General features: G+C 36.1%; 1 protein-coding gene across 8 annotated transcripts in view; it reads left to right on the forward strand.

The window, feature by feature from the left end:
• arhgef6 (Rac/Cdc42 guanine nucleotide exchange factor (GEF) 6) overlaps positions 1-13255 on the forward strand; it is a 34550-nt gene that overhangs the window by 3803 nt on the left and 17492 nt on the right. For all 8 annotated transcript variants that reach the window (XR_014031413.1, XR_014031414.1, XM_081383365.1 and 5 more), the window contains exons 3-9: positions 2287-2371; positions 7046-7167; positions 10448-10652; positions 10774-10844; positions 10936-11030; positions 11162-11257; positions 11493-11615. Coding sequence is in view for 6 of the 8 variants with exons in the window: in XM_081383365.1 (XP_081239491.1) it covers positions 2287-2371; positions 7046-7167; positions 10448-10652; positions 10774-10844; positions 10936-11030; positions 11162-11257; positions 11493-11615 (797 nt within the window). In the remaining 2 variants the exon portion in view is untranslated. The remainder of the gene's footprint in view (positions 1-2286; positions 2372-7045; positions 7168-10447; positions 10653-10773; positions 10845-10935; positions 11031-11161; positions 11258-11492; positions 11616-13255) is intronic.

The raw sequence follows: 13255 nt of genomic DNA on the forward strand, positions 1-13255 counted from the left end.
TAGTTGGTACGAAAGAAATCTACACCTGCTCCATTTCAAGTAGTGCGTTTAACATCCGATCGTTTTGCTCATTAATAAGGCTGCATTTTTAATTTGTTAATGGGTTTATTTGACGGGGTTACATGATGTCGAACCATTTTCTTTTCACTTCTGGGACTTTTCGATTAACAGATGAAACTCTAGATGAAACTCCATTAACTGCATCTGTAATATGCTGCCAAGCTTCCTTTTTTTTAAGGACCTGTTACACTTGAAAATAAAAATGTGGCGTTTTGAATGAACTTCTGATAATAAAACTTCAATTGAGAAATTTCTCTTTTTCATTCGCTTTTTAGAAGACATGTTGAAATCCTTCGTTTGGTGTCATAATATGATGCCCAAATATAGTTGTCAGTCTGATTTAATGGGCGGGATTTATGGTAATTGAGAATGAGCGTGCACGCGCGTCCCATTTACGACTGATTGGAACACACACACACATTTCACTACCACATCTGACGTTTACGAAGTATGTGTGAATCAGGAGAAGAGTTTTCGGGTTTCGAGTTTTCAGTTTTCATCTCTTTACGCGCAAATCTTTCACATATTTACTCGTATATTTACGAATGTTTCATGAATGAGACCCAATATCTATCAAATTCTACTGAAGACAATTAACTCAACTCAACTCTATACTATAATGATGCTATGATCTTTGGCTAAACTAAGTCTCTCTCAGGAGCACAAATGATTGCTTCTCCCTTTGATAATTTGTGGTGATGTGAAGTTGGACAAGGAGGCAGGGTGAGAGTAGCTGGGAATGGGGCGTTTATACAGGTTAAAATGCAAGAAAAGAACAGTAGAAATATTTTAATCTGATTTAATGTGAGTACTTTCTGTCCCAGTTATGATGAGATAAAAAGAATGCGCATGTTTTTCTTATACTGTCTTGTCCTTTCCTCGAGAACTGCACACAAAAACAAAAACTCAATGCCAGTGTAGTCCGATTCATTATCAGATGATGAATCATTTGAACAACTTTTAATGATTCATTTAAATTTTCACTCAGGAACTAACCCTCCTCTAAGTCCCAAGTCACTTTTTACATGTGGTCTGATTTCTCAGATTTTTCATAGGTCTACAGTTACTCTGGAAATGAATGATCACACGGACCATTTATTTTTCGTTACTTATTAATCATGTTTTCATAAAAATGAATGCTGCCAAATTCTAAAAAGTTTGTTCAATGTATGTGTGTATATTTATTTATATATATATATATATATATATATATATATATATTAAATCAACAAACTTTTATTTTAGAATTGATTTGACAGCACTAAAAAAAATTATATTTTGATCATGTGATATATATCGTTATTGGTGAAAATGTGAAGAATATTGTGATATAAAATTGTTGCTTATATCGTCATATCTGTTTTGAAGAAAGCTCCAGTTTCATGCTCTTTTAAAGGCCCAATGTGCAGATAGTTGATGCAAGTCATGTGACTGGACAAACAAGCCAGGCGCATAACTTTCACTTCTGTTTCTAAAGGAGCTGAAAACGAGAAGTATCGTAGCACAAGATTAAGCTTGATACGATGCCATTTTAAACTACTGATGAGAGAGAAATGCAAACTACAAGTAACAAATGTTCTAAAGCAAAAGGTACTGTATAAAGTGCAATCTATAAACTGAACTGACTGCTGAAGTTGCTTAACTATTCATCTTGTTGCAGCCTCTATATCAAAACATTGCTCGGCAAATACAAAGACACGCACTTCTTGCATTGCTGTGTAAATGCTATTATGTTTTATTTAACATGTGAAACCGTACCCTTAACAAGAAAGGGGATAGCTGTCTGTACCCAGCGACCGACAGGGCCTGTAGACCAAACATCTAAAAATGTGGGTCACTACACCAACCATTGAGATTGGTGTAGTGATACATGGATATAGTTTGATGCATCGATCAAATGACTAATGATGTGTTGCAATGTGTAAAAAATTCCATATATATTTAAGATTTATTTTTAAGATTTTCTTTCATTTATTTATTTTTCTATATTATTAAAAAAATCAAACGTATTTTTAATTGTGAATGTCCCCAATGGTATACAGGATTTACAATTTTCTGAGAGTTCAACTAAATGTTCATGTTGTTATATTTCGATTGCGTTTGTTAGTTTATAAAAAAATGTAACTGGCATATACTATATCTTGAGGTATCTGACCTACTTCTGCTGCTTCTACTTCTGGCTCATTGGACAGTTTTTCCTTTCTTTGACGTGTGTCTTTCCCTTAGGGCTTTGATCCAGAGAGCTTATATACTGGGGAAAACTTCAACAAGGTTCTGTCAACACTCTCAGCAATAAACATCGCCACTCAAGGTAATTCATAATGTTATGGACATGCGTTCTTCATTAATATTTGGTGTCTCTTTTTGAGTACTGTCGGCATCAGCTTTGTCTTCTCATTGGTGAGTTTCTTCTTCCACCCCAAGTGATAGTCGTATTAACACTTCTGAGGGTTTTGCTAGGCCGAGCAGACAGACTAAAAGACGGCATTGTGTGCAAGCCTTGTGTTAAAGACATTTTTAGAAAATTAGCTCCTGCTGGTCACTTATAATCTATGAAGAATGTCTCTGTTTAAAAGCGGGATCGCAGGCACTCCATAATCACTCAGTGTTATGTTTCTGGTGGAAATGAGCCACATCTTTCCTGTTGCATGTTCCCATAGGACCTGTTGCAACAACTGTCTTCCTTCATCCCACTAGCATCAGCTGCTTTTGTTTGTTTTTAAAGTAGATATAATGCTTTGATTCTAAAGTGGTTCAGTTTAACATTTTAATTCCATTATCAGTTCAAGTTCATTTTTAGAAGCCTGCAAATGTGATAGATATCCCATCGCATGTCCATGCAAGTTTATCTTGGTGAAATGCACAGTAGGCCATTTAATTCAGTTGAAGAGTGCGGTAAACATGAGATACAAATCAAATTTTTCTCAGGATGAGGATGACTGACCTCTTGTATTTTCTCTGTGAACGTCAAGTCGTGATTTGTCTGGGGTCGTGCCCGCATTTGTGTCTTTCAGCTGCAGCTGCTCTCAACTACTGGAGGCAACAGACAGTTGGTTTTTGTAGGGCTTGTCCGGGCGGCTGACAGTATCTGCTTAAGCATGCGGAATTCATGAGACATGTAGTTATTCTCAGTTTTTGCTTCCTTGTCATGTTTCCCACTGTTCCCTGTGGCTGTTGAGAGTGTGTCCTCCTTATATATATATATATATATTAGGGCTGTCAAATTTAACGCGTTAACGCAAAATCATATTAACGGCACTAATTTTTTTAACGGACGATTAACGCAGCGCGTATTTTCTGTTTGACCCGTGGCCCAAAACCTAGTTGGAGAAATGCAGATACACAGTGTTGGCAACTTAGCCACATTGCAGACCCCTTTAGCGATTTTTTTCCCTTCAACAAAGCGCCCAAACCTTATTTAGTTTCTGAGAATATACCGGTACCGCCGGTACTGCTCTCCCAGCACGCGCGCGCGCCTCTCTCTCTCTCGCTCTCTCTCTCTCTCTCTCTCTCTCTCTCTCTCTCTCTCTCTCTCTCTCTCTCTCTCTGCGTCTCACGCGGAGGAGCAGCGCTTTAATTCAGTTAAACACAGATATTATGTTGCTTCTCTAATTTTACAAATATAGCCGAAATCAGAGCACGGATATTGTCTTTAGCTTATGTGTATTTGATTTCACCAGACGACGGCTCGATTATCAGAATTTTTGTGCAGATTAACGTCTTGGAAGGGAGAGCTGGTTATGTTTATTTGGTCGCGTTTCAGTCACCATTTCAAATTCATTCCGTTGTTTGACAACAGAAACAGTAAAATATACGTTTTATTGAGAATGTATTGAGAATTTAGCTTCATCAAAATGGGCACAGAGAGAGACAAACTACAATGTAATAATAAATGCTAAATGTACATTTAGCATTTTCAGAAGAGCTGCCCTGTCATGCAAAAATCTAAACATGTTTGTGTTAGTAAATTGCTCAGTGCAAAGAAAGAGAAGTAATGGGAACCTGGTATTTCTTTTTTCTTTCTACATGTGTCTAATAGACATGAACAAGTTCTTTGAAAAACATCTATGACCTTTGAAACATGTCTCGTCTTCATGCTATATTGACTATGGTTTCAATAATAAACATACATTTGCATAAAGCATCTATATTTATCAATGCCCACGTTGATTAGAGTATTACAAACTTGAAAAGTATTAATTTAAGGTATATTTAGAACAAATAAAAAATGTGCGATTAAATGCGATTAATCGCGAGTTAACTCATGACAACCATGCGATTAATCGCGATTAAAAATTTTAATCGATTGACAGCCCTAATATATATATATATATATATATATATATATATATATATATATATATATATATATATATATATGAAGAGTTCAGATGCAAAAGCCTCTAAGTGCCATCTGAAATTTTCTTCTAGAATGATCATTTTTAGCAAGCTTGCATATTTAAGTTCAGTAATTTCACTTAATTGGCAATGAAAATTACCTATTAATTGTCATTTAAGTGAAATTACTAAACTTAAATATACAAGCTTAATAAAAATGATCATTCTAGAAGAAAATTTCAGATGGCACTTAGAGGCTTTTGCATCTGAACTCATCATATAGATATATGGAGATTGATTGATTGATTGATTGATTTTTGTGGGTGTGCCCTGTAAGATTATTATTATTTTTTTGTCTCTTTTGCTCACTAAAGCTGCATTTATTTGATCAAAATACAGATGATTTTTTTTTTATGTAATTTATTTCTGTGATGGCAAAGCTGAATTTTCAACAGCCATGCCTTTAGTCTAGAAAAATCTAACAGACTACTTAAATGCTCCATCCACGTCAAATGCCATTAGTTATTGTGTTTGTGGCATGATCTACCCAGCGCACATTCATTTTTTTTTTATGGAGGGGGAAAAAATCAGGATATTCTTCCAAAATTAACTTTTTCTACTATTACACGAAAAGTCATTCATGTTTGGCTCAAATAAATTAAAAAAAAAAATTGAGCAAAAATCCCTTTATTACGCCTGTGTCAACGGCTTGTTTATTATTCATAAAAAACTTTTATTTATTAATAGAATATTAAAACGCAATCCTGTTTACACAGCTTTGCAAACTCTAGGCTTAAGAATGACACACTAATGGGGGCAGATCGATTTGTGTTAAAGATCTCTATGATGAAACAGCGAGGGTTTCACTCTGAAGTGTGCTCAAGGCATAGAGAAGACGTTCCCTGGCCTGGCTTTATCTGAATTCTCTGTTGTGTTTGCTGTGTAAAGCTTGGAGCAGGTTCACACACACTTTTTGTGCGCTGAGGGTGTTCGGAAAGAGCCTGCCGTGAAATCCAGCAGACATGCTGAGCTTTTATTGTGGAGATGGAGCGGGCGAGAACAGCGACGTGTGAGTCAGTGAAGAGCCCCAGAGGCCCCTGCAGCGCTGGAAATCTGTCAGGACCCAAAGTGCAGCAAACAGGGCACCTGACTGTTTGCTTCTGTCACTGCATACTGCATGCCTCATCATCCCTAATCTTCCTCTATTTATGAACAACATATTGCTCATAGCAAATGAATACATGCCAGTCATGCAAATTTGGCGTAAATATGCAATGTTTTTTTATGACTAAATAGTATACCATGTTTCAGGCCTTGCTTTGGGTATACTGGAACACACATTATGTCTGTCGGTTTTAATACTTGTCATCATACACATATGTGTCTGGCTGCTTACAGTAGTTGTATGTTGTGACCCATATGCTAGTGCATTGAGCTGTGGATTATTGGTGGTTTAACTTCACAGAGATGACAGAATTATGAATGGATGAGTGAGTGCTCTGATTGGGATGTTTAACGATGACAGAGTGACCTGGCCTTTGTTCTACATTTAGAGGGTCTGACTGGCCTTTTGACCTGTCCTGGATGTAATGGGGGGAAATGGTTTAAAAAAAAAAAAAAAACATTAATACACTTTCTTTTATATTTTTGTCAAATTATCCGAGCTGGAAAAGTTAGTTGCACTGAATTTTACAAAAAATTTGGTTAATGTAATTTTGGGCTGACCATATTGTTGTTTATAAGTTTAAACATACAAACATATTCTAGCTTTCAAAAGGTACAAAGGCTGCATTTATTTGACCAAAAATACAGGACAAACAGTACTATTTTTTTAAATATTATTACAATTTAAAATAACTCTCCATTACTCTAGTATTCAATGCTACACTATCCTTCAGAAATAATAATAATAAAATAAAATAAAAATGTATCATCATTATCACTGTTGAAATCAGTTGTGCTGCTTAATATTTTTGTGGAAACTGAAACATTTTTGTTCAGGATTATTTGATGAATAAAAAGTTCAAAAGAAAAGCATTTATTTGAAAAAGTCTGTTGTAACATTATAAATGTCTTTACTGACATTTTTGTTTAGTTTAATGCATCCTTGCTGGGTATTTTTTTTTTTTTTTCTTAAATAAAAACCTTAATGACCCCCAAACTTTTAACCATCAGTGTATGTTTATCTTAGCTGTGGTTAAACAAATTTGGACACCTTGTAATATGATGTCATACACCATAATTTGGGGTGACATTAAATCATATGGCTTCAAGTAGTTTGAATGTCACTTCATGAAAAATGAAAGACAGTAACATTTGCCAAAGCTACTTCATATTTTATGCATGTCATTCACTCATGTCCTAAGTGTTATAAGTGTAACATGCCATGCTGAACTGAAATGTAGAGTACACAGGGACAGAATCATTGAACTGTAGACTGTAAGCATGTCTCATCCTTGTTCAGGACTTTCTGTATATCCATATCAGTAGACCTATAATCCAGTGACCACCCACAGATGTACTGCTCTCTTTTCTTCAAGTGAGAAATGCTATCAGACACAGACTGGTGTTGTTCTAAATCTTATTCCCTGTATTTAAAAAAAATATTATTATTTTTTCTTCTTCTTTTTTCTCTCCATGTATCCAGATTGTACCCCTAATAGATCATGTCCACAGTCCAGTGTCTCTCCTACTAGCCTGTCAGCCCCTTCACAAGCTGTTCCCGCCTTGAAGTCCAGCAGGTCCTTACGGAGGCAGTCAAAAGCATTGGCAAGTATTTGAACAGTGCCGTAAATGCTGATTACAGTTGGTCTTTTATAACAACGAAAAGATCTTTTGTTTGGAATTTTAAAAAGCAATTACAAAAAATCAGTTAATGACAAGAACATAACATAGATGACAGATTAATCTTCAAATTCATACCTAGTTTATTAGAAGGCTTTTCAGATATCTGTAGAGAAACTAAAAAAATCTAGATTTGGGTGAGCTTATTATCACTTCTACTATATTGCAAAGAAACACATCAAATTATTAAGGAGCATATGCAAATAACTCCAATAAGATGACCAATTACAGCACACTCTGCATTATATTTAGGCAATCATTTTAATTAGTTCAGATTCACTGCTATATTATAAGAGTATTGTTATAATCTTATAACATGTGAAATAATAATTGAATAATGTAAATAATAAAAAATTTGCCACCCAATATTTATATAGTTTTATTTAGAGCTGTCAATTGCTTTAAAAAAAATAAGTGATTGCACAAATTTCTGTAATTAAAAATAATCACACCCAACATTGAAATTTGTAGTCATAAACTTATTTTCACAGTGTGTATCTTAATTATTCTGAAAACAATCTAAAGATTATTTAAAATAATTGTTTAATAGCAATTATATCCATTCAACATTACAGTATAATTGAAAGCCAGGCCTGAACTGTAAATAATTCTTTTTTTTTATATATATAATTTATTAACAATTACAGAATTACAGAACATTCACAATATTAATAACTTTTTATTTATGTGAGCGTAAAACAATATTCACATAATTCCATTATAATAAATGTGACATTTAGCTGTGCCTCTTAAACCAAGTTCATAGAGCAGCAGAATGCAGTTGCCCGTCCTGTATTTGAGTCCTTAATACGGTTATGTTCACACACAGTTCAGTTATTACCGGGAGTGACAATCGCATTCTATAACCAAACTCACACCTGTAAATGTTCAGGACTCAACCGCATTCTCGGAAAACTAGGGGTGCACTGAAATTTCTGCAGCTGAAAGAGAACATTCATACTGACTATTTTCAAGATGCTACTGTAAGTTGCTTTGTGAACGGGACATTTTGAGACTCACACCTGTGACAGTAGTTTTCAATCCCAAAAACTAAGTATGAACGCTCATAGTGTTTGGTGATGTTTTTGTCTCTGTCATATAGCTGCTGTGTTTCTTCAGATGAATTGGATTGAACCACTCAGTTGATTATTTTTAATGTGCCTCTGTGACCTTTTTGGGAACGTTTTAAGTTTTAGAGATCTCATAAACCGATCTCATGCTGACGACGCATAAAGACGCACCTGCCGTGAGAGGTATGGCATGACATGCAGCGGCAACGTCTTAATCTGTCACATCAGCACATGGCGTCGTCTGCACTATAAGCGAGCTGCACAGTTGACACAGGAAATACCACTTTGACAATCTCGAGGCAGTGTCGTATCATCACTAGAGTTCTATAATTTACATTATATTTACATTTTAAGTCTTGCCAGTGTTTAAACCACTCAGCACTTGCACTCTCTCTTAGGCTGCCTGACAAACAACATAAGGCTGCCTCACAAACAACTCGCAAGTTCCAAATTGCGCATTAATGGTCAAACACACAAATGTATGTACAGAATTACGCCATGACAAGTATGCACGATTCCCAGTCGATTTTGTCTTAAGTGAACAGTTGAGAAAATTGTGTAACAGTATATTGGATCAGTGACAGCAGCCTAATAATCCTGCTGTTGTCTATTATGTTAATCAAACAACAAAAGACTCAAAAAAGAAGTTTGGAAGTTTTGGGAAAGTCATGGTAATTTGTTTCAAAGTATGTATATAATAGAATATGTTTAAGTGATAATATTAGTACCGACTTAACGTTCATTCGATCCATCCGACTGCGGCATTTCCACCAGATTTCATTTTGCAGCGTTGAGCATTATCACCAATCGCACACGTTTCCGTTGAGTTTATGAGTGTGATGGCCAATCAGAGGCGTTCAGATTAGACATCGCTGAAACGAAGAGTTTTGTTCCAGTGCGCGCTCTCTCTGACTGAATTCTGACTTGAAACTCGTGAATTCTACCATCATAAACAACAAAGTGCAGATTCGATGTAAGAGATTCATGTCGCAGACTGTCTAGTCCGTTTACGTGATTTTAAGGGGAGTTTTGTGAGTGCTTAAACTCGCTCTAGACCCTATATGGACAGCCTCACGATAGCTCCTGACACTGCATATCTATAGCACGAGTTCATGCTTTTATTTGACGTGCTCTTTATACGCAAATGTAATATGTGCATCTGGTACGCAAAATTTACTCATTGGGTAGAATTGGCTGGGAATGTATATTTTGTAATATATGTACGTGTGTAAAATGTCATTTATGTGTATAAACAACACGCAAAGCTCAATCGGTCACATTCTCTGCTTAATTTTCGAATGCGTAAAAAGCATTAATATAATGCATAAATGGTTCTTAGGTTGTTTTATCTGTGTAGCCAGAATATGATGTGCAGTTTCGATTCCTTATTAAATTTTGTTAGAATTTCTTACCTCCACTCTACTGTTAGACCTACCTGAAAAAAAACTTAAAGCACAGTCTGTTTTGTTTGTATCTTAATTCTATTTTATTTATTTGTGCTACTTCTTTTAAATTGTTTATATGTTCTTATTTTATTACTGACTGTTTACTTGTCTTTTTTGTGAATTCAATTCAGAGTTTGAAATCAGGCTTGTGCTTTGTGTAAGCTATTGTGCAAGCTATTGTGCAACAATTGCCCCATTGCAAAAACAAAAATGCACTGCATGATCATACATTCAGGTTAGATAATTATATATTTTTTTGAAAAATGTCAACAACAAAAAAGGCCCCTCCCCCCCTCAAATAAGAAAATGCCCCCACAAGAGTCACATTCCCGCCATTTTCAAAAATGAAATTCAGGCCCTAAATTAATTTCTGTAAAGGAGCATCTTACTAATTATTCTACATGATAAGAAGGCTTCAAAAAGACCGGTATCTGTGATCATATCAGCGGTTACTGCTTCCTGTGATCGACGATCTGTGACGAACTGTTCCACTACATATCCTTCACATCACTGATGCATATCGTTGCATTTTTATATATTCGATATATCAATATAACGATATACTGTTATACCCCTATACATATGAGTATATACATAATTTGTTAACCATCAATAAAAAAAAATGTTATTAATGAATACTTGGTGCCCCAGTTGACTGCGTACTGAAATTTTTCAACTGTTGCTGTCCAGGATATGTCGGAGAATGGAGGCGGTGGGCAGCTGATGGTAAAGGCCCGCTTCAATTTCAAGCAGAACAATGAGGACGAGCTGTCCTTCAGCAAGGGCGAGCTGATCCATGTCACACGCCAGGAGGAAGGTGGATGGTGGGAGGGAAACCTTAATGGCAAAACCGGCTGGTTCCCTAGCAACTATGTCCGAGAGGTCAAGCCATGTGGTGAGTGGGCAATCCAAGATATTCTCTTACATCTAGCATTGTTAGAAATAATTTGTCCTAGCAAACATAATTGAATAAAACAGTGACATTCTTATTAAGTTTTCCCTCTATTTTTCCACAGAGAAACCAATATCTCCGAAATCGATAAAAGGATTTGACGTTCCTCAGCTGACAAAAAATTATTACAATGTGGTGAGTTCTTTTAAACGCATGAACAAATGCCAAATGTACATGTAGTAAATTAATTTTAAGTTCTTATTTGAGTGTTTTGTTTGTTTCTTAGGTGGTGCAAGACATCTTGGAGCATGAGAGAGAGTTTGTCAAAGAACTGCAGACGGTACTTGGCTGCTACCTGCGGCCTCTACAGGCCAGCGACAAGTAAGAGCAAAACACAGACGTCACCATGGCATCAGGGACCCTTTGATATCAAAGCCGATTGACATTTTGGGGAGCTGGGTCAGTCAATGAAAACCCATGTGCACAATGACGCTTCTGTCTGCTCTCTGCAGGCTCTCTAGTGCGGACTGCTCCAGTCTGAATGGGAATTTAGAGGACGTCCTCTCTTTCCAACTGGGACTGTGTCTTGCCTTAGAGGAGTGCTCCAAGTAAGAGCTGTTTTTCTGTGTTTATAGAGCATATTGATGACTCAAATGATTCTCTGCTTTCTATAGAAGTCATACTCTTGGATGATACAGCGCCATCTGGTGGTGACTTTATGTGTTGTATTTGTAACGTGTCAACATTTCAAATCCTAGGGTATTTGACATTAAATAAAAGTTAATGTATAACGTATGTAAGAAAGTAATTATCCGGGCTGATCTGTGTATTTTTGCTTTGTAGGATGCCAGAGGGCCAGCAGCGGATTGGTGGCTGTTTCCTGAACCTGATGTGTCAGATCAGAACACTGTACTTGTCCTACTGCTCCAGCCATCCCTCTGCAGTGTGTGTGCTGACTGATCACAGGTCAGTGTCTCATAGTTGTCATCAGTTTTTGTGTGTCAAAACATCAGATGTTAAAGGGGAAGTTTACCCAATGAAAATTCTGTTGGCATTTACTCACCCTCATGTCGTTCCAAACCCCATAAGAATTTCGTTAAGTTACTTCCTTGAAAGTCCATTACACCAAAACTTTAAAGCTTCAAAAAGTGCATAACATTGTAAAATTAATTCAAATGAAGTCTTATGAAGAAAGACAGATTTAAGAGGTCGTGACAAGGATTTATTGTTATCCTTGAGGTTCACTTATAATGTTAATAAAGTATTATATATTTGCAACAATTATTATTTATATTTATATAACCCTCATTCTGACCCGTAAACCATTTTTAAGGTGCAGCTCCTGTCAGTAAACGGCCACTGTTATGATCGGCTAATGTCATTGCATTGAAAAAAGTATCATTCTCTCACTCTTGCATTGTGTTTTGAAAACATTATACATTGGGGATGGGCTTTTTTGTTAATTTTTCGTTTCGAGTACTGATAGATATAAAAACATGTACTCTGGGGCGGGTTATGTCCTTCATGCTGATAATGAAAATATTTTAATGAAAACACTAAATGTTAATATTAACAAATAAAAATATTACAATCCAAAATATGTCTAAAAAATTACACTGGTAGATTATCAATGCATCAATGTTTTTGAAAAAGAAACATCTGAAAGGTATAGGACGGTCTCAAAAAACCCAATCATCATCAATAATGTCGGCATGCTGTTTGAGCTGATGCTGAAGAGTGAATGAACACCGTGTAAACTGAAGTGCTTTGCTAGTGGTTTAATAAACTCAACCAAATGTGTTCTTTATGAGATTAATCATATACTTACAACATAAAAGTCATATTACAACTTTTATCTGCACAAAATGACGCAAATGCGCACGTGAACTTGACCATTCTTGTCTGTCTGAATGTGTAACTCCCGCTGTGGATGCGCTCTTTCCTGTAACATCAACGGTGAAACACGGGCAACAAAAGCACAAAGAATTTACAATATTCTTTTACAATACTGTTCTCATTGTAATGCGCTGTATATGGAAGCTTGGCGCTGCAACTGTATGTTCATGATCAAAGTGATTCCAGGCATCACTGCATGCTTTTAAATCCTTAGTTTCACTGTATTTCACTAGTCTGGACTACATGCTATCCTAACACTAACCAATTAGACCCCACGTACCGCACTAAATGCCACAATAACCAATCAGAAATATATTTTTACGGCGTTAATATATAAGTTACGGCGATCATCGTTTTCTTGATCGATTGTCACTGTCAAGTCTGAGTACCCGGGTACTCGTGCACATCCCTATTATCCATTTAAAACAGCTATTTACAGTCAAAGCATTTTAAAATTGTTTACTTGCGCTTCGCGATGTTGCTGCTGTCAGATCCAATATTAATATTTAATAAAAGTTTATTTTCAAACTTTCCATTACACTGTGCCTTGTTTACAAAACTGCAGCCATTAAACAAAAACCATGCACTTGTTCCTGATACTGGGATCCTTCTGAAGGAAACATGCTGTTTCAATTGGATGCGTCAAAGCAAACGTTCCTTTGCTCTTGCATTTGTCCTGTTGATTTAAGTGCGTGGAGTGTCAGAAATTG

Source organism: Scardinius erythrophthalmus (assembly GCF_964197995.2).
Source record: "Scardinius erythrophthalmus genome assembly, chromosome: 13".
Lineage (NCBI taxonomy): Eukaryota > Metazoa > Chordata > Actinopteri > Cypriniformes > Leuciscidae > Scardinius > Scardinius erythrophthalmus.